This window comes from Panthera pardus, unplaced genomic scaffold (assembly GCF_024362965.1).
Source record: "Panthera pardus isolate Hobbes unplaced genomic scaffold, ASM2436296v1 HiC_scaffold_19, whole genome shotgun sequence".
Lineage (NCBI taxonomy): Eukaryota > Metazoa > Chordata > Mammalia > Carnivora > Felidae > Panthera > Panthera pardus.
In genome coordinates, this window is record NW_026526754.1 from 13825158 (window position 1) to 13852368 (window position 27211).

General features: G+C 44.1%; 1 protein-coding gene across 5 annotated transcripts in view; it reads right to left on the minus strand.

Moving 5' to 3' along the window:
- WDR59 (WD repeat domain 59) overlaps nt 1–27211 on the minus strand; it is an 85782-nt gene that overhangs the window by 57412 nt on the left and 1159 nt on the right. For 3 of the 5 annotated variants that reach the window (XM_019413181.2, XM_019413180.2, XM_019413185.2), the window contains exons 2-4: nt 10467–10516; nt 5820–5955; nt 613–698 (exon numbers count right to left, since the gene is read on the minus strand). In XM_019413181.2, the coding sequence (XP_019268726.1) occupies nt 613–698; nt 5820–5955; nt 10467–10516 (272 nt within the window). The remainder of the gene's footprint in view (nt 1–612; nt 699–5819; nt 5956–10466; nt 10517–27211) is intronic. The other 2 variants (XM_019413184.2, XM_019413183.2) reach the window with 2 other exon arrangements.

The window sequence follows — 27211 nt, forward strand, 5'->3', positions numbered from 1 at the left end:
AAAGCAGCGGCAAACTGTTAACACTGCCATGCAGCTTTCAGGAAGGGCAGGCCTCCCTAACATAGGCCAGGGGTCTGGCCTTTCCCGTTACTTCCGGGTCAGCTCCCCCACTCCTGTACTCCCTGCTGCTACTTCCCAGGATGAGTGTTCCCTACCCAGGAATAGTGACCCAAGGACAGGATGGATCAAGGAACACTCCAGAAGGCCATGGGTGGGAGGCAGCTGTGCCCCACAGCCACTGGAGAAAGAGCAAAGGGCTGCATCCTGCTGTCTGTGCTCCCACGCACTGCCGAATTGAGCTGAGGATTCTGCCGGCATAACCGTGTCTCCCTCCCATGGCAAAAATCAGCTCTAATCCTTCACTCCAGACTGGGCTGTCCGAGGGCCTTCTGGAATCGAGGACAGCAGTTACAGGAATGCTGGTTCCTAAATACTGGTTGATCCCCAGTATGAGAGCCACCACTTCAGTGAACGCCAAGGACCTTGCAGTCACCCGTGGCCAATGCAGCACAGAAGGTCAAGTTGTGGAAGGGGGACGGAGCTTTCACGTCACTTCCCGAGGGACTATGACAGAGCGAGACAGGCCGGGAGCTGCGGAGGCCTGATGCCTACCTGATTACACGAGTGTGGCCTTGTAAGGTAGTGCCAACTTCCCCGCTGCCATCTTTCCACTTATAAAGGTCAACCCGTTGGTTACTCTGAAAAGAAACAAGGGGAAGAAGGCAGCCAGTCCCACACCCGAACACACGCTCTCACCGCGACGTGCCTAGGGCTGAGAAGACGAAGCCATGCAGAAACTAACTTGCATGGCAGAGACCCTACAGACTGACTTGCTCACAGAGCCATCAGAAATGAGTACCATTAGGGGCTCCTGGGTGGCTCAGTCAGTTAAGTGTCCAACTTTGGCTTGGGTCATGATCTCACAGTTTGTGAGTTTGAGCCCCACGTTGGGTTCTGTGCTGACAGCTGAGAGCCTGAGCCTGCTTCGGATTCTGTGTCTCCCTCTGTCTATACCCCTCCCCCACTCATGATCTGTCTGTCTCTCTCTCTCTCAAAAACAATAAAGATTAAAAAATATTTTTCTTAAAAAAGAAACGAGTACAATTAACATGGGAGCCAACCTTAGCTCAGTACATAGGACTATAAATTTCCAAACAGAAGGGCAGTGCTGTCTTCAACGTGAATCTACCCTGAGTCATTGCAGCTGAATTGAAGCCACCGAGGCGCTACTGGGCACCTGAATGATGGCTTACGGAGATGCGCCACCCCCACGCCTCCCCCCCACCCCACCCCGCAGGCTGTTCAAAGGACCACCTCCCAGCTCTAAGCATCACACACCCATCTCTCCAGCTGCTGTCACACTACAGGCTTTCAGCTCACTCTTCCCACTTATCAAATGCCCAGAGTCCATCCATCACACTTTAAAAACACATAAACACAAAAAAACAGAACCACTATCAAAGGGGTATCCTAGAAGACAAAATTACAGAAGACTCCCTGAAATATGCCTATACTGAATTTCTTTTTTTTATACATTTTTTTCTTAATGTTTATTTTTGAGAGAGAGAAAGAGAGATGCAGAGTGAGAAGGAGACAGAGAATCCGAAGCAGAGGCTCTGTGATGAAAGCCCAGAGCCCAGTGTGGGGCTCAAACTCACATACTGTGAGATTGTGACCTGAGATGAAGTCGGGTGCTTAACCGACTGAGCCACCCAGGTGTCCCTAATACTGAATTTCTTTTCTTTTCTTTTCTTTTTTAATGTTTATTCATTATCTTTGAGAGAGAGAGACAGAGGACGAACAGGAGATAGACAGACAGAGAGAGAGAGAGGGATACACAGAACGTGAAGCAGGCTCCAGGCTCTGCCCTGTCAGCATAGAGTCCAACCTGGGATTCAAACCCACAAACCATGAGATTGTGACCTGAACTGAAGTCAGACGCCTAACCAACTGAGCCATCCAGGCATCCCTATACTGAATTTCTTAAAGGGTTAGGCATAAAGACCTAGGAAAGACTAGGAAAGACTGACCAGAAAAAAACACACAGCAATAGGGAAAGGAGGAAAGAAAAAGCTACATTTCACTGAAAGAAACAACAAGCCAGCAAAATATCTAAATGTCATGAGCTTATGAAACACACCAAAAGTGAATAAAGACTACAAGAGACTGATTACTAATACACAGGCTATCTAATAATTTCTGAACTGATATACAGATGCAGATCTACTAATATCTATATATTACTAGACTGATTTTCATTTTAGCTCAGAGACGGACAGATGTATAAAGTTCAAAGGTTTTTATCCAGAAATGCCAGTTTCCAATTCTAAATACGTAAGGTTTCTGGTCAAAGGTTAGAATTCAAAACAGCTTCCAGGGGGAACAGGAGTGAAAAGAAAAGTCCCCTCATATTATAATAATATCCCCTGTCATTTCCAGAGGGTCTGCTAACACCAGTCTATGTACTAGGAATCTTTTTTTTAATACACAGATTCTGTTTTTATTCATTTTTTTCAGTTATTTACTTTAAAGAGAGAGAAAAAGCGTGAGTGGGGGAGAGGGGCAGAGAGAGGAGGAGAGGGGAGAGAGAGAGAAGGAGAGACTCTTAAACAGGCTCCACACTCAGCAGAGCCTGACACGGGGCTCGATCCCACCACCCTGGGACCACGATGTAAGCCAAAATCAACAGTCAGACACTCAACCAACTGAGCCATCAGGCGCCCAACGTACTAGGAATCTTCAGAGACCCGCCCTCTGTTCTGTCACACGACACTGCACGCTGGCTGTCATCACCCACGTTACAGGTGAGGCAGCTGAGGCTCAGAAAGTTGGGAGAGTACAAAAGATAAAACAGGAGTGTCAAAACTAGGACTTGACCTCAGATGTGCCTAACTCCAAAGCTTTTTCTCCTGAAAAAGGCTCTCTCCCAACCAAGAACAACAAAAGAAAAAAAAAAAATCCATACATTGAACTTTATCGAAATCAACAAAGGACACTACAAAGTGAAAAGACAATCTACAGAATTAGAGACATACTTGCAAATCATACCTCCGATAAGAATCTAGTATCAAGAATATAGAAAGAACTCTGGCAACTCAGCAGCAGAAAGACATACAACCCAATTCCAAGATAAGTAAAGGATATGCATAGATATCTCTCCAAAAAAGATACACGAATTGCCCACAGGGACATGAAAAGATGCTCAACATCATTAGTCATTAGGGAAATGCAAATCAAAACCACAGTAAGATACCACTTTCTCCCACTAGGATGGCTATGCTTTAAAAATTAAAAAAAAAAAAAACAAATAGAAAAACGCTAATTTTGGGGACAATGTGGAGAAACTGGAACACTGCTGGTAGGACTATAAAACGACTCAGCTACCGTAGAAAAGTCTAACGGCTCCTCAAAAAGTTAAACACAGACTTACCACAGGACCCTGCAATTCCACTCCAAAGTATATACCCAAAACAATTGAAAACAAGTACTCAAAAAACTACATTTACACACACGTCCACTTCCACCTTATTCACAAGAGCCAGCCTAAATGTCCATCAGTGAATGAACGATTAAACAAAACGTGTTATAGCCATACAATGGAATGCTACTGAGCCATAAAAAGGAGTAAAGCACAAATACATGCAACAGCATAGTTAAGAAAGCAGACACAAAAGATCACATATTGTATGTTTCCATTTATATGAAATATCCAGAACACAGAGACAGACCACAGGCTGGTGGCTGTCAGGGGCCGTGGGGAGGGGGCATAGGGAGAAACCGCTTCATGGGAGGGGTAAAATTTTACTCTGGAGGGATGAAAATGTTTGGAACCAGAGAGGGGCGGTGGCTGTGTAACATGTGAATGTAAATGACATTACATTGTCTACTTTAAAAAAATCTTTTTTTTAATGTTTATTTATTTTTGAGAGAGAGAGAGAGAGACAGAGCTCGAGAGAGGGAGACACAGAATCCGAAGCAGGCTCCAGGCTCCGAGCTGTCAGCGCAGAGCCCGACGCGGGGCTCGAACTCATGAACCACAAGATCATGATCTGAGCCGAAGTCGGCCGTGTAACCAACTGAGCCACCCAGGCGCCCCTACATTGTCTACTTTAAAAAGACTGTCAAAAAAAAAAAAAAAAAAAAGGCTATCTCACCATTTGTAAACAAATGCAATGTTAATCCACATGGGCCAAGTATTGACCAGTTAGCCTAAACGAGTCATTCCCAATCAGGGGCTATTTTGCTTCCCAGGGACATTTAATAACGTCTAGAGAAATTTTCGGTTGTCATGGTGACAGGGACGGCGAAGATGCTACTGGATTTGGTAGGTAGGGGCCAGGGATGCTGCTTCATCTCTTACAATGCACAGGACAGAACCTGCCGCAAAGAATTATGTGGTCTGGGAGGTCAGTAGCTCCAAGGTCTAGGACCCCTGGACCCAATGATCAGGGGCTGAGGATGAGAGGGGAGTGGAAGTTGTAAGGCGTAAGCCAACGAAAAGAGCATTCTTCCTAATTCACAGGAAAGGGGTCGGGAATGGGAAAGCAGTAGACTGGCCCTATCTTCTCCTTCAGAACAGCCCCCCACATCAGTTCAACCGCAGATGTCCATGGTGAGAGTCAGACGTTCAGACTCTTTGTTTGTTTAGAGAGAGAGCAGAAGCAGGGTAGGGGCAGAGAGGAGGAGAGAGAGAGGATCCCAAGCAGGCTCCAGGCTGTCAGCGCAAAGTCCGACACAGGGCTTGAACCCATGAACCGTGAGATCATGACCTGAGATCAAGCGTCAGACACTCAACCGACTGAGCCACCCAGGTGCCCCAGACAGTCAGATGCTATTTTGGAAATGAGGGGAAGAGCGGCTTTTGTTCCTTCTAAAGCTGACAGCGTTGCTTGTCTTTCTTTTCCTCAGGTGCTTCCCTCTCACAGACTGTCATTTCTGATAAGAACAGACGCAGACAGCACTGTGAATGCTTGCATCCCTTGGATGATAAGCAGGGTTCTTTAAATACTGTTCTTCCAGCCCAGTGCAAAGGAGCCAAAGGTTTAGATCTCTAATTGTTCTAGGACAGTAGAATGCTGGTGTAGAATCTGACGAAATACCAGAGGTGATCTAGCCTGTATCTTTCTTTCAGTCATGAATCCCTTGGAAAACCTAATAAAATGCATGCATCTTTTCCTGGAAGAATTCACACAGAAACAGGCACATAAAATCTCAGGGGGTTAGCCGATCTAATGAATCCCAATCAAGAAAGAATCCCTTCCTGGGGCGCCTGGGTGGCTCAGACAGTTAAGCACCTGACTCTTGATTTCAGCTCAGGTCATGATCTCACAAGCCACTGTGTTGGGCTCCGTGATGATAATGCTCTCTTCCCCTCTCTCTTTCTCTCAAAATAAATAAATAAACTTTAAGAAAAAGAAAGAATCCCTTCCTTTGAGCGAAAGCATGTGTGGAGTCTTCTGATCCCTCTGAAAACAGTGAAGGTCAGAGTCATGTCCAGTTACGTTCCTGCCGGTGAAAACAGGATCTTATCACACACAGAAATGGAGGCATCTATTCATTTCCCTTTAAAATCTGGATCTTTAGAAACACAAGATCTGACACCGATGGGATCAGCAGTTCCGTTCATATATAGATATACGCCATATGTGTCTGTATACATATATGTCTTTAATTTGCCTCTATCTTCCTTTTAGAACCATCCACACTTCTTTTCTGCCTGAGAAATGAGAGTTATATTCTCTTCTCTCCATAGAACATAGACCTACCAGCCCCAGCTCACACTTTTAACAGCCTTTTCCCGTACTCCTTAAATGGCTCACCGAAGCTGCAAAATAGTGCGCAAAGCTGTCATGAGGATTCCACTGCACAGCTCCGATGTCCCACTTGCTCTGGCGAGAGATCTTTCGGTGACCTTCGAAAGGGGCATCTAGATTAACGATGTATAAGAACCGGCGGCTAGGAAAACAACATCGACATGATGACAATATAACAGCATTAGCATTAAGACAGAAAAGCACATTTGGAATTACATATGGTTTGCAAAGAGTGCTCAAAAAATCCCCTGGTTTATATGACGTTTATCTACTCTGAAAGGCATACAAGGGACAGGAGGAATTCAAGGTGACAGTTAAGCAAGTGGAAGCCACGTCCCCGCGAGAGCCTGTCTCCAGAGATGGTCTTCCCGACTGGATCCTTGGGGGTCTGACATCTTCCCGCCAGCTTCAGCTCCAAGCCCACTTCGCTCCAGCCTTTCCCAACTGCTCAGCTAGGGGTGGTTCCGGTTCCCACACAACTCCCACCGCGCTGTTTGCATTGCGACAGCAGCACTGATCTCGGTAGTACAACTACCCATGGTAAGGCTCTGGTCCTGAACCAACCGAGTGGAGCACGGACCAAGTCTCCAGTGTCTGTATGTCCCTCCTCACCAGGCATAGTGCTTGGCATTCGGTAAATGTGTGTTAAACCTATCACTTATCACTTTGCCAAACATCCTGGAGAAAATCTCAAATTCCCTTGCAAGTTGACTACCTGGGAAAGGCAACTAAATTAAGTCTATTGGGAGGGAAATAATAACCAATAAAATGATAATGAAAATAACACATTAAGGGCTGATAATGTTCACGGTGCCAATCAGTATAAAGGATCTGAAAACAGGAATGTCCTGTGTTCCGCCTATTTTCCCTTTGTTTTAAGGGAAAAATCATTGTGTGAATCAACATCTCAGCGGCCATTAATCAGCTGTTGTTAGAGAGCACTCCAAGCCCCAGAGCATCCATGAGGACAGGTGGGCTCAATGGTGAAGAAAAAGATTAACAGTCCCTGCTCAGAAGAGATGGGAAATGCAAGTTAACACGGCCCGTAAAACTCTAGCAGAAACCCCAGAAGAGAAGGTTAGGGGAGAAGAAAGCAAGCACAGGTAAGACAAATTCACAGAACTTTCAGAACTGCCGGTGCAGAACAAAGATCTAGCATCTCTGACCTACTCTGAAGGAATCACTTGATTCTGGAGCAGGCAGGCTGGCATCTTCCTCTCAGCATGAAAAACGGGAAAGCATGACGAACGGGGAAAGGCTGAGAGCGATACACATGGGGCGCCATCAACAGGGGGGCCCAGAGACCCCCCAGAGAGCAAGTGCAGAGCAGCAGAAAAAAGTAAACACTTCAGGATACACATACCTGACATATCTTCTTTCTCCCCTGAAGACCCACGAAAGTCAGAGTAAAAACGTACAACACAGAAACCCACAAAGAAAATGAGAGAGGAAATGAAAAGCGGATGGACAAATGGTGATCGATCTAAAGAAAGCAAACACCAAAGTGCCTGCAGAGGGGAAGTGGATGAGAGGCGAGCTGATTCACGCTGCAGAACCGAGGCCGGCTCGGGAGCTGGAGGCTTCAGCCTGCACACAAGGGAAGAGAGGCCTGGAGAACCAAAAGCAGAACAGAGCAGGACCTGTTTGAAAGAGGACTAAGGAGAGCGGTTTATACACACCCCACAGAGCCACCTCTCCTTCACCCGGGTGGGGGGGGGGGGGGTGATGTGCTTCAGACAAACTACTTCAGAGGAGCCCAGGCCTGGGACAAACGGCAGAGCAGTGTGGGAATATGAGGAGCTGTGCTCAAAACAGGGCAGGAAGTGGAATGTGAGACCCTCAGGCCTCTTCCCCTACAGCTGATCTGTATAGTCTTCACACAGTGACAAAAGGATTCTTCTCAGGGGAACATGACCAGCCCAAGAAAAGAACAAAAGCAAATAAGTAACACAGAACCCAGGAGATAGTGACATCTGGGCACCCTCCAAAAAAAGGGTCTCGTTCCCAGACGACCTCCTTCCAAAGAAGCCCACCATCACACATGTAAACTGATCACTCTTTGACAGTAACAGAGAGCCAGGTGAGTATCAGTCACCAGAGGAAACCTGAAAGACAGGGACCAATGCAATCAAAAGAAAAAAAAGGAAATGGGCAGTGCCGAGGCAAGAAGAAACCTAGAATTAATATTCTCAGAGAGGTAAAAGAAGACGAGGTAAAGAACAGAGAAGAGGAAAGAGCTCCTGGAAATGAAAAGCACAGCTGAAATAAAGAAATCTGATAGAAGAGTAGAAAGTTAAAGCTGAAGGGAACTGTCAGAATGCAAAACAAAAAGGACCAACAGAGAATCCACATAGGATATCCAACACGGACGAACAGCTTCAGAAAGAAGGACTGCAGGAAATAGAGGGGGGAAATTACCAAAGACACAATGCAGGAAAACTTCTCCAAACTAGAAGACACAGACCTTCCAGACTGAAAGGGCCTTCCAACAGTGCTAAAAATTACTCTGGGTCTTAATCTGAATGGGGATCACATGGGTGTATATATTTGTAAATTTACTCAAGCGGTTAACTCAAGTACATTCTTTACTGTACATATTTTCAAGTTCAGTATAAGAAAACAAAATGGTGAACCTTCAAGATTATGTTGAAAAATAAAACAGGTATGTATGTACCCAAGAACACACCAAAACAGGAATGCTTGCCTGGTTTCCAGTGACATAATCCCATTCCCTCCTTGGATGCTACAAATGGCAATGCCCACATGAGTGAATACAGAGAAGTCTAACATTTGAGACACAGTTATTCCTTAACACTTGAGTATTTTTTTTAATGTTTATTTACTTTTGAGAGAGAGGGAGAAAACACAAGCAGGGAAGGGCAGAGAGAGAAGGGGGCAGAGGATCTGAAGTAGGCTCTGTGCTGACAGTAGAGAGCCCAATGCGGAGCTCAAACCCATGAACCGTGAGATTATGATCTGAGCCGAAGCTGGATGCTTAACCAACTGAGCTACCTAGGTGCCCAGCACTTGAGTATTTTGTGGGTTGTGAATATGACTACATGATGTCAAGTGTATGTCTATTTGTTTAGATAAAACAAGTAATGATGTTTAAAAAAAAAAAAAGAGGGGACCCTCTAAGTGCCCAGCACAATGAATGAAAAAAAGATGCACGCCAAAGCAGTCACGGTGAAGATTTCACACACCTGGAGATAAAAGGAACGCCGGAGACAAAGACAGCATTTTAAAGCTTCCAAAGAGAAAAAATAGGCCACATACAAAGTCCAGAATCAGAATGGTATAGGACCTCTCAAAATTACTCTGAGAAAAGAACCCCAAATACTGATTCAACACAACAATTGTTATATAACTATACTGGAAGGAGAGGGAAGTCAGGGACTCACAGGGCAAAGTAAAAGTGCTAAATCCTCATCTACTTTAAAAAGTCAATTGGTAATATCTGGACAAATCAAGATAACAGAATATTTGTGTATTATTTGGAAAAATGGAGGCAACCCCACAGAAACAGCTACAAGAGTCTCAAGTAGTTGCTTCTACTGAGTGGGATCAGGATTGGGGAAAAGCTGAGCTAGGATTCTGCTGTCTGACAATATAATCTTTGTGATGCTACTTGACTTTGTCAACTATGTTCAGGTATTTCCTTGATTTAAAAAAAAAAAAAGGTTTAAAAACGGAATAGGAAATGAATAATATATCCCCAAAACCACTGGCTTGCCACTTTAAATGGGTAAATTGCATGGTCTGTGAATTATATCTCAATAAAGCTTTTTTTTTTTAAGTGAGTGCAGAGGGGGCAGTAAAGAAACATATCAATTTTTCCTTATCTATGCATCCAGTGTGACACAAAAAAATGGATTTGATAACTGTCTCTGGGGATGGGGGTCAAAGAGAAGAGGGAAACTTACTTCCCAATGTAGAGCCTTTTGAATTATTTAAATGTCTGCTATGCTTTTTTTAAGGTAAATTAAAATATGATTTCAAAATAAAATAATGAAACAGAAACTAGTTCGTTATTTAGAAGTGAGTTCATAAACAAGTTAAAGAAAACACTGCAGACTTAGAGAGGTAGTGAGTATGAAAGGGGAGGGGACTCTGACCATTAAATGGCATTATACTGGTACAATGACAAAGTGATTAGCAAATGCTAGGATGGCCCTTAGTTGCCAGAATGTTAAAAATGTTGGGCTGGAAAACACTAGAGAAATCATTTAGTTCTAGTTCTTCATAATGAAATCAAAGTCCTTCACGAGCAAACCAAAGTCCAGGGAGGCCAACTGGACAAATGTCCAGGGGTTCATCATGAATGGCATTGCCAAACCAGAACCCAGATCCCCTTGATCCCGTGAGACCACACCAGACAGCACCCTTCTGCAGAGTCTGTGCAATAAACAGAAAATTGCAATTCCAAGACCAAACTACCAGTCACGCAAATTTCAAAGGAATTTTATTGCTTACATATTAGGGCAGAGACAAAAATAAACTGCAAGTGATCCCTGTTAAGTACCCCTGAGGTCACTAGGATAGCGGAACTAAACCCTAGGACCACAATCCTTAAGGATAAAGAGTATTTTCCAACTTCCCAGAAACCTCTCAATTTGCGATTTGTCCGCAGAAATTGCAGCAGAGCTCACTTACCCGGAGAGCACAGCATGCTGCCCCAGACAGTCCACGGACATTGCGGTTGCCTGGGAGAGAAAGCACAGGGTCAGTTCTGCCAGCAAAGCCAGCTCGGGTTGGAGAAGACAGGTGGGTAGCCTCGTCTGGGGCTTCCTCTTCCCATGGCCCAGGTAAGTCCCCCGCTGTCAGGTATTATTAGTTCTCTACAGTGGTTGCTTTCACTCCCTTCTAATCCTCAACCAGATCTCATACTCACCATCCTTAATAGGGCAGTTGCTATCTGTTCCCTGACACCGGGATTACATACAAGCAAGCTGGTGTGTTCTAAGTTGTGGAGACGTCATCTTAGAATTCGGAGAATCTAACTAGCTTGGAGCTAACAGAGCTACTCAGAGCCCCTTCCAAGCAAAACCTAACCTGGGACATCACACACACATACATACAAACACACCTACCCCACCCCACCCGTCACCCCCATGCCTTTCCAAAGGGCATGGACTGCTCCTCCAAGCTAAATGGCAAGTGGTAATACTCAAACACCACCCGTGCTGAATCCATGGTCACGTTATTGAGATGCTCAGTTGCCATTTAATCTGAGATTTCTAGCACATTCTAATGATTTCCATTTCCCAGGTCTCCCAGTTCCTAGGGAGCACCATCTTTTCAGGACCACAGTGAATCAAATGAATTCGCATTCAGGCCGAAGCATGAGGCTGACTTAAATCATGGCAGTTACAGCCTTAAATTCTCTTGTTTGGACCAGTCCAAATTCTCCTGCATTCTCAAGACATTAGTGCTCCCTCTTATACACCGTCAAGAAATATGTCATAGGTAATGTTGGGGACAAGAAACCAGGGCGTTCTCATCGGAGGCTAAAAAGTGGTTGTTATGCATCCTTCATCCCACTAGAGTCGTGAGCAGAGAAAAGTCCAGCTGGAAAGGCAGGCAGTGAAATGAGATGCAACTTCCACACTCTTCTGAACAATTTATAGATTAAAAGTATGAAAGCAGGCAAGATGGCACCTCCAACCAGGGGTGGTACGATCTTTCCAGGAGGTGTGTGGTAGGCAGAATCTTAAGGTGGCCCCAACATTTTGGGCCCTTGCTGTACACATTCTCCCCGTTATTCAAATATGAATCTAGGTGCTGCTGTTAAGGATTTAGCAGATGTGGTTAAGGTCCCAAATCAGTCGACCTTAAGAGACCTCAAACAACCCAAATGTCCATCAGCAGGCGAATGGATAAACAAAACATGGCACACACATACGACGGCATACGTACTATCGTGTGGATGAACCTTGAAAATACTATGCTAAGCGAAAGAAGCCAAGCACAAAATAACAAATACTGCATGATTCTACTTATGAGGTACCTAGGATAGGTAAATTCATAAAAAGGACAAGTAGAAAACAAGTGGAAGGGGACAGGGAGTGAGGAATGGGGAGTTACTGTTCAGTGAGTACAGAGTTTCTGTTTGAGGGTTGGGGGGAGAGAGAGAAACCTAATCGCATCAGCCCTGTAAATCTAGGTCTAGAAGTCAGAAACAGAGGCACTCAGAGATTCTAAGGACGAGGCATTTACGTGAAGAAGACTGCTGCTGGCTGTGGAGGTGGGACCACATGGCAAGTCCGTGAAAGTGGCCTGTAGGAGCTGAGTGTCCCCTAAATAACAACCAGCAAGAAAACAGAGACTTCAGTAAAAAATGTTTAAAAAGGGGCGCCTGGGTGGCGCAATCGGTTGAGCGTCTGACTTCGGCTCGGGTCATGATCTCGGGGTTGACGAGTTTGAGCCCCACGTCAGGCTCTGTGCTGACAGCTCAGAGCCTGGAACCTGCTTCGGATTCTGTGTGTGCCCCTCCCCTGCTCATGCTCTGTCTCAAAAATAAATAAACATTAAAAAAAATTTTTTTTTTAAATTTTTTTAAAAGGAGCGCCTAGCTCTGGCTCAGTTGGTAGAGCATGTGACTCTTGATCCTGGGGTCATGAGTTAAACCCCCATGTTGGGTGTAGAACTTACTTAAAAATGAAAGAAGGGGCACCTGGGTGGCTCAGTCTGTTAAGCATCCAACTCTTGATTTCGGTTCAGGCCATGATCTCATGCTTTGTGGGATCAAGCCCCATGTAGGGCTCTGTGCTGGCAGTGCTGAGCCTCCTTGGGATTCTCTCTCTCTCTCTCTCTCTCTCTCTCTCTCAAAATCAATAATAAACTTTAAAAAAAAAATGAAAGAGAAGAGAACCCCTTGAGATGATGGTGAGCTAGGAAGAAACTTCCTCCACTCCTTCCAGAATGACAATTATGACAATGAGCATGTGATCCTCTCCTCTTCTCCGAGACCCTGAGAGAGCCAGCATCCAGGTGGGAAGACGCCAGAAATTATGCAAGAAGAAGTGAGGTGTCACTACCCAGGAGCTGGGGAAGAGGTCTCTCCCACCTCCTCCTCAGCCCCCACCTTCCTCCTCTAGTCCCCCAACCTGTGCCAATTGTAGTTCCATGCAAGAAAAAGGCCAAACTTTTTATTCCATAAAACATGAAGGGCAAAACTCAAAATTTTAAAAAAGAAGGAAAAGAAAAGAAAACAGGGACCTCAGTCCTATAACCCCAAGAGGCTGAATTCTGCCAACAACCTGAATGGGTCTCTTAGCAGATTCTTCCCCAGGCCACTGAGCCTCCAGATGAGAACACAGCCAGCTGCCTCCTGGATTTCAGCTTAGGGGACCAAACCGAGAAACCAGCCACGCGGCGCCTGGGATTCTGACAGACAGAACTATGAGCTAATCAGTAGGTACTGTTTCAAGCTGCTTAGTTTGTGGTACAGTGATAACAAAGATTGTGACCCAGTAACAATAATTAATAATCATCATCATAAAGTCATGCCCTTTGACTCAAAAATTCCACCTCCAGAATCCATCCAAAACACAGGAAAACTTCTATGCACAGAGTTGCTTGCTTCATGTTATCTACAAGTAAATTATGCATATTTACATAAGGGAGTATCCTGAAAGTGTTTAAAAATGACACGGAAAAATACAGGAGCCAAAAGCTGCAAACAGAGTATCATAATTCACCATATCACCTCATCAGAGGAAGTTATTATTTAAAAGGAAGACAAAAAAACACTAACTGAGGTTTCCCTACTCCTACCTCAGAAAAAAGGGGCCAACATCATGTTCGTAGCAGCACATTAAGGACGGTCATGCTGGGCTGTCAGGAGAATGCAAAGAGGGAAAGCAGAAAAAGAGAAAATCTAACCAGGGTAGAAGCTGGTGCTCTGTGGGGGACAAGAGTCCCCGGAAGGCCTCCTCACCTCAGGGCACCAGGCAGGGACTGGCTGGGAGATGCTAAGTCTGGGCATCAGGGGGTTAAGAACCACAGCAACCCCGTGATCCTGCTGCAAGAGAGGAAGCGAGCCCCAGTGATGGCTAGGAGAGAATTCCCTGCGGGAGAATTCCCCCGCAGCCTGCAGGAAGGGGAGATTAAAGACTTAGAGGAGTAAAGTAGCATTTTATACCTACTATGAACTGAAATTTAAATCAGCTACTTATGCCTTAAAAAACACTGAAGAACATATATCAAAATGTTTCAATGGCAGTTGTTCCCACAGGGTTTTTGTCTTACTCCCCTACATGAGCCTACGTTTTTGTACTACTTACATATTTACATGACTTTATAATTTAAAAAAAAAAAACTTTTTCTCAAAGGCATCCCAAGCCTCTTCTGTTTCCACGCTTCCGTCCTAGCCTCAGTCCTCAACGCCTGCGGCCTGGCGGACACAACCTCAGACAGTGCGCCTTCCCCACTCCTCTGTTCCACCCGACACGGAACTTCTGAAAGCGGAGCTCAGACTACATCGCTCCTCTGCTCCAAAACCTTCCTTGGTTTTCTACTGAAGACTGAAGACAATCAAGCGGAAATCTTCCAAACTGGATGCTTCCAGAACTTTTTAGTCTGACCTTCCTTCTCTACTTGCCCAGGCCACACCCATTCAAAGCTCTTACCTTTCTCCAAGGTCAGCGACGCTCCCAATTCTAAAGAGATGCTTAAGCTCCTCCTCCCATCCGGAAGGTCCTTCTCGCCTGCTCTGCTGTTGAAATTCTACTCATCTTTTAAGTCCCAAGACATACGTCCCCTAAGAACCTCACCCAGAGTCTGCCATAGGGATTCCACCCTCTCCCAAAGCACCTTCTCTGCCCCCCGTCACAGGCTTGCTGTCACTTGCCATGTGGTAGCGGCTGCTGCACACGTTTATCTTCACCCACTAATTGGGGAGCCCCCAGAAGGCAGGGTCCATCTTCTTTCTCCCAGAGCACCCAGCGAGGTGCTTGGTACATGCAGGTGCTCTGTGAACATCTTCTGTTTGGAAGATAGGTCAGAACCAGGTCAAAATCCGGGTCCTTCCTTTCCAAAATGTGCCAAGGCGCTCCTTGACATCTCAAAGAATTTTTTCTATAGCTTCCCTTGGTAATTTATCATCCGTGAATTTATCTACATCTGTAAAGTTCCTTCACTTCTTTAATGCCTTCTAGAATAATAAACTTTAGTAGTTCGCTGTCTGCTCTGTGAAACCTTCAACAAGAATAGAAACATTTGACGAACCAAATGTGTGCACCTTACTCACACTTTATAATGTAAAATTCCAATCATATCTTCTCTCAGCCTTTGTTTTTAAGGTACTGTAAAGTCCTCTCCTGACTGCAGGAAAACAAACTTACTGCTCAGAACTGCTCCCTGTCAAAAGAGGTTATCTTTAGGAGCACCTGGGTGGCTGGGTCAGTTAAGCATCCAACTTTGTCTCAGATCATGATCTCACGGTTCACGGGTTCGAGGCCCGCGTAGGGCTCTGTGCCGACAGCTCAGAACCTGGAGCCTGCTTCAGATTCTGTGTCTTCCTCTCTCTCTCTGCCCCTCCCCCGCTCGTACTCTCCCTCTCTCTAAAAAATAAACATTAAAAAAAAAAGAGAGAGAGAGACCTTTAAACATAAGAGAATAAAGTTTCTAATAGCCCTTGTTCTTCCAATTGCAGGATGGGAGCTTTTGTGACACACTTCAGGAGTCGTATGACCTTTCTGAAATAACACAACCATGGCGCTGACAGTGGCACTTGATTCTTGTTGGCCTGGAAAATATGTAATGAATAATTTGGAAAAAGCTGGCTAACTGAAGGCTACTAAAAAGATATCAACTCCAAGAGACTGTGTAGGCCTCTGTACACGAATGGATGCTGCTCTGGTTTAAAAAGCCATTTCTGCACAAAGCCAGCTGTGTTCATAAGCGCTTGATTTCACCAAACCAAGGAAACTGACCACAGTTTATCAAAAGGAAGAAAGACTCTACATGGCATTTCTGCATGTGTAAAATGGAAATCATCTGGCACAGCAGAAAGGGTGTGCATGGGCTTTGGGGTCAGAATTGGATTAAAAACTGTCTTTTACCACTTCTCAAGTGTACAGTAGAAAACGACCCAGCAAAGGCTGTCACAGACCTCTGGTGTTGTTGAAATTAGCAGATATTTTTTATTAGCTATTTTAGTTGATTTCATGGCAGTATCAGAACTAATGATCACTCTCTCCTTAAGACCTGTGGCTTCCATAACATGACTCTCTCCTGGGACCTAACTCTGGACGTCCCTTTCTAGTCTGTTCCTAATCAATCCATTTCTCCCCATCTGTGCCTCAGCTCAGGCCTGTGTCGGTCCTCACCTGGAAAGAGACACCCATCTACCACCAGCCCAGCTCCACCCTCAGGGCTGGTGCTGGGTCCCACAGCTCGCAGGATGAAGGACAACACCCTTAGCATGACATTAAAGATCACTTAAGACCTCTCTCTGGCTCACTTCTACAGTCCATCTTAGGCCTCTCACCTTCCAACCCCGTCCCAACATTCCCGCCATGATGAATTTGTTACCATGAATTCCCTCCGGCCCTCCGAATCCAAGCAAGCACCACCCTCTCACCTCCGGACCCTCGCATCAGCCGCTTCCTCCGCCTGGGTGACCCTTCTCTCCAGGCTTCACCTGGCCAATGCCTTCTTGTCCTTCAGGATTCAGTTCAGGCTCATCCCAGGAAGTTATTCTGACCCATCCCCTCTTGCACACACCAGGGAGTTACCTGTGCTTCCACAGGACCCAAGGCTTATCTCTACGTAGTACTTGTGGTACTTTACAATAATCCCCTATTTACTATTACATGACCTCGATCTGACTGCAATTCCTTAAGGGTAAAAACCAATTCACAAGTACAATGCCTCGCACAGCACATGGCGTGTACTCAATAGATGCTACCTATCATAGACAATATAGGTCTTAAAAGCTCATGCTGTATAAAAACTTGTACACAAACGTTCATGACATCATTAGTCCTCACAGGCAAAAAGCGGAAACCACCCAAATGTCCAACAATTGATGAATGGATAAACAAAACGTGATATATCCCTACAGTGAAATATTATTCAACCCTAAAAAGGACTGAGCTTCCGATACATACATATGGATGAGCCTTTAAAAGAACTAAGTGAAAGAAGTCAGTCACAAAGACCACATAGTCTAGGATTCCATTTCTATGAAACGTCCAAAGAGGCAGATCTATAGAGAAGCAAGCAGATTAGTGATTGCTTAGGGCTGGGGGGGGCGGGGGGAGGGGGGAGCTGGAGGATAGGGGGCAGGGGAGGTGATGTCTAAAGGGTACAAGGTTTCTTCCTAGGGTGATGAAAATGTTCTAAAAATGACTGTGGTGATGGTTTCACTCTGTGAATGTACCAAAACCCACTAAATTGTGTACATTTTAAACAGGTGAATTATACAAGAGGTGAATTAGATCTCAATAAAACTGCTACCCTCCCCCCCCACCAAAAAAAATTGATAAATACAGTGTGCTCTTGGTTTCGGGACTAGATTCACATGATTCATCACTTAGATACAACACCCGCTGTTCATCCCAACAAGTGCCTTCCTCAATGCCCATCATCCATTTTTCCCTCTCCCCTGCCCCTCCATCAACCCTCAGTTTGTTCTCTGTATTTAAGAGTCTCTTATGGTTTGCCTCCCTCTCTGAAACTATTTTTTTCCCTTTCCCTTCCCCCATGGTCTTCTGTTAAGTTTCTCAAATTCCACATATGAGTGAAAACATATATCTGTCTTTCTCTGAACGACTTATTTCACTTAGCATAATACCTTCCAGTTCCATTCACGTTGCTGCAAATGAAAAGATTTCATGCTTTCTCATTGCCAGGTAGCATTCCATTGTATATATAAACCACATCTTCTTTATCCATTCATCAGTTGATGGACATGTGGGCTCTTTCCATACTTTGGCTATTGTTGAAAGTGCTGCTATAAACATTGGGGTACATGTGCCTCTATGAATCAGCACTCCTGTACCCTTTGGATAAATTCCTAGTAGTGCTGTTGCTGGGTCGTAAGGTAATTCTATTTTTAATTTTTTGAGGAACCTCCACAGTTTTCCAGAGCGGCTGCACTAATGTGCATTCCCACCAACAGTGCAAGAGGGTTCCCATTTCTCCTCATCCTCACCAACATCTGTTGTTTCCAGAGTTAACATTTTCATCTTTTAGAAAACAACCGGTATGATACTTTACAAATGGTCAGGGGACACTGAATTTGGAGATGGATTGCATTACCAATCCATTTTGGATTTACAGTTAAATTTTGGTGCAAACACAATGGTTCTGTTAGAAAGCTCATCTCTCTGGGAAGATAATATATAGCTTCATAGGGCTATCTTGCTACCCTGATTCAATGCAAAAGAAAGCCTCCCTACAGAGACCACTGCTATCTGCAGAACAAAAGCCAACGTTTGTTTATTTCTTCAAATAAACTAGCAAAGAAATCAACTCTTCCTCTTTCAACCTCAGCTGAATTAGAAAGAGCTGTTCAAAAATATGAAAACACTTTGCCTATTCATCCTTCCAAATGACGCAAAGTGGAAACATCCAATCAGTGCAAATCAGAGCTAGGTCAGCTCCCCGAAAATCAGTTTGTCACATGCCTGAGCAATGACTGTAACGTATGTACTATCAGATTTCATAGAATAAAACCACAGACTGAAACCCACTGACATAAAAAGGATCAGAGCATTTCCAATGACAATATCCAATCTCTTTAAATCAGAGACAGCCACTGCTGCCAAGGCTGCTTTTGAACCATCCTTGTCTAATGCTTTCTAGAGGTTTGTATCCGAGGTTCTGTTCACACACTCAGCACAATGGGTGTTTCTTGGGAAGTCTCCGTCTAAAATGAGAACATCCTCACGTTCCCACAAGCTAAGATGGCACAGAGTGAGTATCGCTAGGAAAATCACCTAACCTTTCTGAATCTCAGGTTCCATGTCTGTAAAATAAGAAGGCAGACGGGCTGTCTTCCACAGGTCCTCTCGGCTCCATAAGGCTATCTTGTCGGGCTGTTTCTCGCTTCCATACACAAGCTTTCTAATATAATCATAATAATTAACACGTAGCAAGCAATTAATATATGCCGATCACTGTGCTAAGCGCTCTATGTTGATTATCTCACTCAATCCTCACATTAACTGTCAGGTGGTGTGCAGAAAAGAGTAACCCCAGCAGGCAGGAGACTGCTGACCTCAGAAAGGCCTGCTTGCAAGGCTGGCTTTTGGCTGGTGTCTGGGAACTTGGATTTGGAGTGTTCCCACCATTCCCTAACTGATAAGAGTGGCTCACTGTGCCTACGCTGTGTGTACAAACAATGTGGTTTATGCTGAGCGCCTGCCGCCCCGCTGGGGGTGTGCGATTGTGATTCATGCGCTCCAGAGGGAGCCTGGGTGACCCGCCCCAGATAAAAACCTTGGGCACTGAGTCTCTGATGAGCTTCTCTGGTACATTTCACATGCGATGCTATAATTCAAAACTGGAGGAATTAAGCACGTCTGAGGGACTCCATTGGGAAAGGTCTCTTGCACCCAGTTTCTTCCAGACTTCACGCCATGTGCCTTTTCCTTTTGAATTTGCTTTGTGTCCTTTCACTGTAATAAATCGTAATTGCAAATACAGCTGTGAATCCTCCTAGTGAAACCAGGAGTGGTGCGGGGAATCCTGGACACAGGCAGATACTATTACTCTTGTTCTAGGTATAAAGAAACTGAAGCTTAAAAGGCACTAATGTGCCCAAGATCACATGGCAGATAGATGACATAACCTGGATTCTGACACTGTGCTCCAGCTCCAAACCCTTAAACTCTTGGCTGTACATACTCTTCCCCCATTCATTACTGCATCTTTACATCAAATGTTCTAGAAAACAAATAATTTGCGGAATTCACAGAATAGTCACTTTCACCAAAAACAGCTCTACTATGCCCTTCCATCCCCATAGTTTTCAAAATGAACTTTCCGGGAAACTAGGAAAGCTGGGACCAAAGCTGGACTGCTCCAGGAAAACGTCTGGACTATATTAACTATTCATAGCCTTTTAGTTAAAGAATTTGCCGAGTTGTGTTTTATTTTTGATTTGTTTATTTAGAGCAAAAAAAAAAAAAGCCTCAATTTTTATCTGTCTGGACGAGTTGCTGTAATGTTGAGACTAGTAAGTCACCCACCATTAGGGAAGCAGGGAATACACTTTCTGCTGAGATGCTTCATTTTTAATTTCAAAAAGAAACAGAGAAGAAAAAATTTATTGGACAATGTCTCTATGAACCTAGAATATAGATTTTTCTTAAATAGACTGAAAAAGCACAACCTATAAATTCAACTGCATTAAAAATACACTTCTAGGGGCTCCTGGGTGGCTCAGTCGATTTAAGTGTTGGACTCCTGACTTCGGCTCAAGTCATGATCTCACGTTCGTGGGATCAAAGCCCACATCAGGCTCTGAGCTGGCAGCACAGAGTCGACTTGGGATTCTCTCTCTCCCTCTCTCTCTCTGCCCCTGCCCAGTGCGTGGACCTGTGCCCATGCACGTTCTCTCTCTCTCTCAAAATAAGCAAACAGTAAAAAAAATTTTTTTCAATAAAATCGAATCTTCAAAAAGAGAGAGAGAGAGAGAAGAAAGAAAGAATGAATGAAGGAAGGAACAAACTTGACCACAGTGTGAAGAAGTGAAAGGCTGCTTAAAAATGATGAAAACCTTAGTGGAGTCTGTAAGACTAAAGGGGAAAAGAACTGTACATAAGCACCGCACTCCAGCTGATAACGTCACTCCTACAAGGGTACAGATTAAAATTCTGAAACGACTATCCATGTATTTTGGAATGAACAATAAGTAAATGGACAGAGGATGGCTGGGGCCCCGTTTCTCATGACTGGCGTGGGAGATTACTGACAAGCAAAGGGTGGAGCCACAACGACACTTGTGGTAATGACTTAGAGTAGATGTTAAACATGATCTCCCGTTCAGCTTGATATACAGATGGTTACATATACATACACTTACAGATACACACGTATTCATGGATTAGTAGTATATTTCCTGTTTTGTCATATGAGTGCCTGGAAGCGATGACACCCCAAGAGCAACGAGCACATCTGTAACCAGGTTTTAGTATCTGATGTCATTCTCCAATAAAAGAAACCAGGACTCCTTGGACAAATGTCTAATTCTGGAACTGGGGCAGGAAAATATACATGATGAGAGTTAAGCATCTTATAGTACCAGAAAATAAGGAAGTACTGTGTATTTTAAAAACCTACAAACAAGTGGAAACAATGATGGGGGTCATGCCAAAGGAATACATGAAACATCTGAAAGAGCTCCCAATGGTGAAAACTGGGACAATTGGAGCAACAAAATTAAATATAGTAAAATAAAGTAGTATTGGATTATAATCCAAGGTATAAAATATATATCACACTGATACAAGCAACTAATTCAAGAAAGAAAGAAAGAAAGAAAGAAAGAAAGAACCCTCCACTGTTTATTTCTTTTTTAATTTTTTTTTAACGTTTATTTATTTTTGAGACAGAGAGAGACAGAGCGTGAACGGGGGAGGGTCAGAGAGAGAGGGAGACACAGAATCTGAAACAGGCTCCGGGCTCTGAGCAGTCAGCACGGAGCCCGACACGGGGCTCGAACCCACATACCGCGAGATCGTGACCTGAGCGAAGTCGGACGCTTAACCGACTGAGCCGCCCAGGCGCCCCAACCCTCCACTGTTTAAATTCAGGCCTCATGGGGGAGCCTGGACGGCTCAGTTGGTTGAGCGCCCGACTTCAGGTCAGGTCATGATCTCACGGTTCATGGGGTCAGGCCCTGTGTCGGCCTCTGTGCTGACAGCTCAGAGCCTGGAGCCTGCTTCGATTCTGTGTCTCCCTCTCTCTCTGCCTCTCCCTTGCTTGCGCTCTGTCTCTATCTCTCAAAAATAAACAAACATTAAAAAAATTTTTTTTAATTTAAAAATAAATAAACAAACTTAGGCTGCATATACAGACGATTTTCCAAATAGTGTAGTATAAACAGAAGGCAAAAAGAGTAAGTTTATAGTAGACAAACCTGACAAGCACTACTTCAGCCAGGTCAACATCAACAGCGATATGTCACTTTCACAGTAAGTACCGTTGATACGATGTGATGAGAATGATACTTTATCTCTAGGGTCCTCCCCGAAACCCATAAGCCCAGTCTAATCACGAGAAAGACCATCAAACAAATCCGAACTGAGGGATATTCTACAAAACACCTGACTGGTATTCCTCAATACTGTCAAAGTCATCAAAGACATCATCTGAGAAACTGTGACAGCCAAGGAGCCTGAGGAGATGCATGTAAATGTAATGTGACGTCCTGAGTGGAATTCCAGAACAGAAAAAGGACATTAGGTGAAAACTAAGGAAATCTGAGTAAAGTATGGATTCGAGTTAAGTATCAATATTGATTTGTTAATTGTAGAAAATATACCATACTAGTATAGGATGTTTTTGTAAATATTTTTAAAGTTTTTATCTATTTTTAGAGAGAGCACAAATGTGCACAAGAGTGAACACAAATGTTAAATTAAAAAAAAAGAAGAAGAAGAAGAATATAGCGCTCAAACTCACAAATTGAGAGATCATGACCTGAGCTGAAACCAAGAGTCAGAGGCTTAACCAACTGAACCACCCAGGCACCCCAGAGTATAAGATGGTTTTTAATAGGGGGAAATGGGTGCAGGGTATATGGGAACTCTCTGTACTATCTTCCCAATTTTTCTGTAAGTCTAAAATTACTCTAAAATTTATTTTTAAAACTATGAAAATCTAAACACCTTTTTCCTAATTCGTGTTAATAGTGTTCATCAACATAATTGATTTTTTTTACACTTATTAACTCAACAAATATGTATTGAGCGCTACTGCATACCAAGCACCCCTCACGGTGCTCCCCCTGGAGCAGCCGGCGAAAGATGAAAATAAACAGTGACTGAGGGCGAAAGTGGTACAAGATGCGATCTGAGAAGTAGGCAGAGACCAGCCCACAAAACAGTCTAAAATAAGGAATTTATATTCTACACTCCATGCAATAGGAAGTCACTGAAGCATTTTCATCAAAGGAGGGATATGAACAAAAAAAGGTTTTAAAAAAATCACCTTGATATTTTATCACAGCTTTAACCATAATCGCCAAAAAGTGGTAACAACTTGAATATCCATCAACGGGTGTATGGATAGACTGTGGCCTCTGCATACACTGGAACACTACTGGTGGGCAATAAAAAAGGAGACTAACTGGGATGCTTAACAACCAACATAGATGAATGTCAAAGGCACTGGGTCAAGGGTGACAGGCCAGGTTTAAAGGGCTCCACACTGTACAATCCTTGTCTTACATAAACCACCTCAGCAGCTGCCAGAGGGCGGTGCTATGACTGTCTACACAGGGGCACCAGGGAACTGTGTGGCGGGGTTCTGTATTTTAATTGTGGTGGTGGCTACAGGACCACGTACAGTGGCCAAACTCAACAAATTTTACACTTAAAAGGGAGAATTGTATATTAACTGTACTTCAATAAACTTGGTTTTAAAAAAAAAACCACTCTGGGGGAGGAGCCTAGATGGCTCAGCAAGTTAAGCATCTAACACTTGATTTCAGCTCAGGTTATGATCTCACGGTTTGTGAGTACGAGCCCCATGCTGATTACTTGGAGCCTGCCTGGGATTCTCTGTCTCCCTCTCTCTCTGCCCCTCTCCTGTTCATGAGCGCACACACTCTCTCTCTCTCAAAATAAACAAATAAACTTTAAAAAAAAAAAAAAAGAAAAGCCTTTAAGGGCACCTGGGTGGCTCAGTTGGTTAAGCGTCTGACTTCAGCTCAGGTCATGATCTTGAGGTTCGTGAGTTCGAGCCTGGCATCAGGCTCTGTACTCACAGCTCGGAGCCTGGAGCCTACTTTGGATTCGGTGTCTCCGTCTCCCTCTGCCCCTCCCCTGCTCACGCTCTGTCATTCTCTCTCGCTCGCTCTTCCAAAAATAAAATAAAAAGCATTTAAAAAAATTTTTTAAACAAAATAAAATAAAAGCCTTTATTTATTTTTTATTTTTTTATTTAAAAAAAAATTTTTTTTTAATTTTTTTTATTTTTTAATATATGAAATTTACTGTCAAATTGGTTTCCATACAACACCCAGTGCTCATCCCAAAAGGTGCCCTCCTCAATACCCATCACCCACCCTGCCCTCCCTCCCACCCCCCATCAACCCTCAGTTTGTTCTCAGTTTTTAACAGTCTCTTATGCTTTGGCTCTCTCCCACTCTAACCTCTTTTTTTTTTTTTTTTTTTTTAATTTTTTTTTTAATGTTTATTTATTTTTGAGACAGAGAGAGACAGAGCATGAACGGGGGAGGGGCAGAGAGAGAGGGAGACACAGAATTGGAAGCAGGCTCCAGGCTCTGAGCCATCAGCCCAGAGCCCGACGCGGGGCTCGAACCCACGGACCGTGAGATCGTGACCTGAGCTGAAGTCGGACGCCCAACCGACTGAGCCACCCAGGCACCCCTAAAATAAAAGCCTTTAAAAAAACCACTGGGCTCTGCGGAAGATGAAGTGGAAGGCAGCAAAAAGCCGGGATGCAGGGAAAGTGGTGCTGAGTATGTCCAACTCCTTTGGAATACTGAGTTTTAGACACCTCATGGCTGCCAAAGCAGAGACATTAGGCAAACTGTTGCCATGGGTTTGGATTCCTGTCTTCATCAAACTCCTATTCTGAACTGTTTCTGCTCTTCCCATTGGTTTAGAGCTTGTGAACTGCACATTCCACCATCTTACGTCTTTGAGAGTGAAACTATTTCATCTCCAATGCAAGAGCATAGCTACTAGCTACAAGTGGCTATTTAAATGTCAATTAATTTGGGGCACCTGGGTGGCTCAGTCAGTTAAGCGTCCGACTTCAGCTCAGGTCACGATCTCGCAGTCCGTGGGTTCGAGCCCCGCGTCGGGCTCTGGGCTGATGGCTCAGAGCCTGGAGCCTGCTTCCAATTCTGTGTCTCCCTCTCTCTCTGCCCCTCCCCCGTTCATGCTCTGTCTCTCTCTGTCCCAAAGATGAATAAACGTTAAAAAAAAAAAAAATTTTAATGTCAATTAAATTTTAATTAAATTAAAAATGCAATTTCTTGGTTGCCCTAGCCCCATTTCAAGTACTCAACGGTCACATTTCCATCAATACAGAAAATTCTACTGGACGGTGTTGCTCTACAAAGTTATCTCTAAGTTTTCTTACAGTCTTAACACTCATCGATTCCAGGGATCACTTCAGAGCAGTTGCCAAGCACCACAGGTTCTTTACTACTGATCAGTGACAGGGACATCTCAAGGCGTTGTTTTATAAAGTGGATGACTCTTGTAGAAAATGTGAAAAAAGAGTTTCATCTGCAGCGCCTGGGTGGCTCAGCCGTTAAGCATCTGACACTCGATTTCAGCTCAGGTCATGATCTCACAGCTCATGGTTTGTGAGTTCGAGCCCCACATCGGACTGGGCACTGACAGTGCTGAGCCTGCTTGGGATTCTCTTCCCCCCCACCCCCGCCCCACCTGCACTACGCATGTGCATGGGTTCTCTCTCTCTCAAAATAAATAAATAAAAACTGTAAAAAATAAAAATTAACAATTCAATAAAAGAATATCATAAAGAGACTACCATCAATAAAGAAACCATCAATAAAGAACTTAATTCCAGGGCACCTGGGTGGCTCAGCTGGTTGAGGGTCCGACTTCAGCTTAGGTCTTGATCTCATGGTTCTTGAGTTCGAAACCCACATGGGGCTCTGTGCTGACAATTCAGAGCCTGGAGCCTGCTTCAGATTCTGTGTCTCCCTCTCTCTCTACCCCTACCCCGCTCATACTCTCTCTCTCTCTCTCTTTCAAACATAAATAAACATTAAATAAGAAAAAAAATCTTAATTCCAAACAATTCTTTTAAAGAAAGAAAAAAGTTTCACCTTTCAGGCTGGGGGTTTTCTCTGAAAAACCAAAATGCTTTAAGTTTTTAAAAAACAATTTAAAAACAATTTTTTTTTAATGTTTGTTTATTTTTGAGACAGAGAGAGCAAACAGAGGAGGGGCAGAGAAAGAGGAGACACAGAATCCGAAGCAGACTCCAGGCTCTGAGCTGTCAGCACAGACCACAACTCTGGGTTCAAACCCACAAGCCATGAGATCATGACCTGAGCCGCAGTCAGATGCTCAACCAACTGAGCCACCCAGGTGCCCCTAAAAAACTATTTTTAAAAGAGGCAGGGTGTTTTAAAAAGTTTATTGTTCTGGCTTTCCTTTTCAAAAACACAATATGAAGAGTTTTGATTTTTTCTGTCTGAATGAAACAGTTAATAAAGCGGGTCCAGATCCCTCCCCGTCACCACCAGAAACAACCACAAAACCCTGCTAATTCAAACTAGGTTGCACCTTTCCAAATGAATAGAAAAATATAAAAAGAAAAAGAGAAGCTCCCGCAAGGCAGTTAAATTGCCCAATTTACTTTGTTCTCTTCCTATGACAACTGCTGTTCAGATTTAATTATTTGATATTACTTCATACATCCTAATATATGTGTCAGCACCCTCTCAGCAGGCCTCTTCAATTACATCTCCATAGAGAAGGAGGGGTGGGACTACCTGGGTTTCAGTGAGAATTAAAGCATTTGCAGATTAGTAGCTTCCAAATTAGCAGGCTCAGAGGTACCATACACGACTCTGTTGTTAGTCCCCGTGAAAGCAATTAGCAAGGAGGACAACAGGAGTACACTTCTTTTTCCCTAGGAGTCTGGCGCCTCCCTTGGGGACAGCAGGCCTCCCAAGACACCGTGCTGACAGTGCAAAATGTCTCAGAAACCTTTAATCCGAATGCTGCGGCTCAAATTCTCCCTGGGGGCTATGTATCAGAGGGGACCACAGAGCAAAGCGGTGGGTGGCTCCTCTACTCATTAATCTTTATGGAAAAAAAAAAAAAAAGAAAAAGAAAAAGGGATGGAGTTTTAGAAAGAAGAAACCACATCACCCCTTGATGTAATCCAGAGTTCCCTTCAGTATAATTCACCTGAGTACTGATACAGTGTGCACTGTGCCCCAGGCAAGGGCTCAATAAATTCCTGTTGAATCAATCTGTGAATGAAAGCCTGGCCCACAGAAGGTAGTCAATAAATATTTGTTGAATAAATGGAGAATCACCAAGACCCTGTCCTGGGTGATGGAGTAGGGGAGATGGGATATTTATTGTGGAATGACTGTATGACAGCTTCCTACAGACCGAAGCAAAGTAGTGCAATGAACCCAACAAGATTCCTGGGGCCGGATGCCTGCATTCAAATGCCAATCTGGCCAACATAATGGGAGG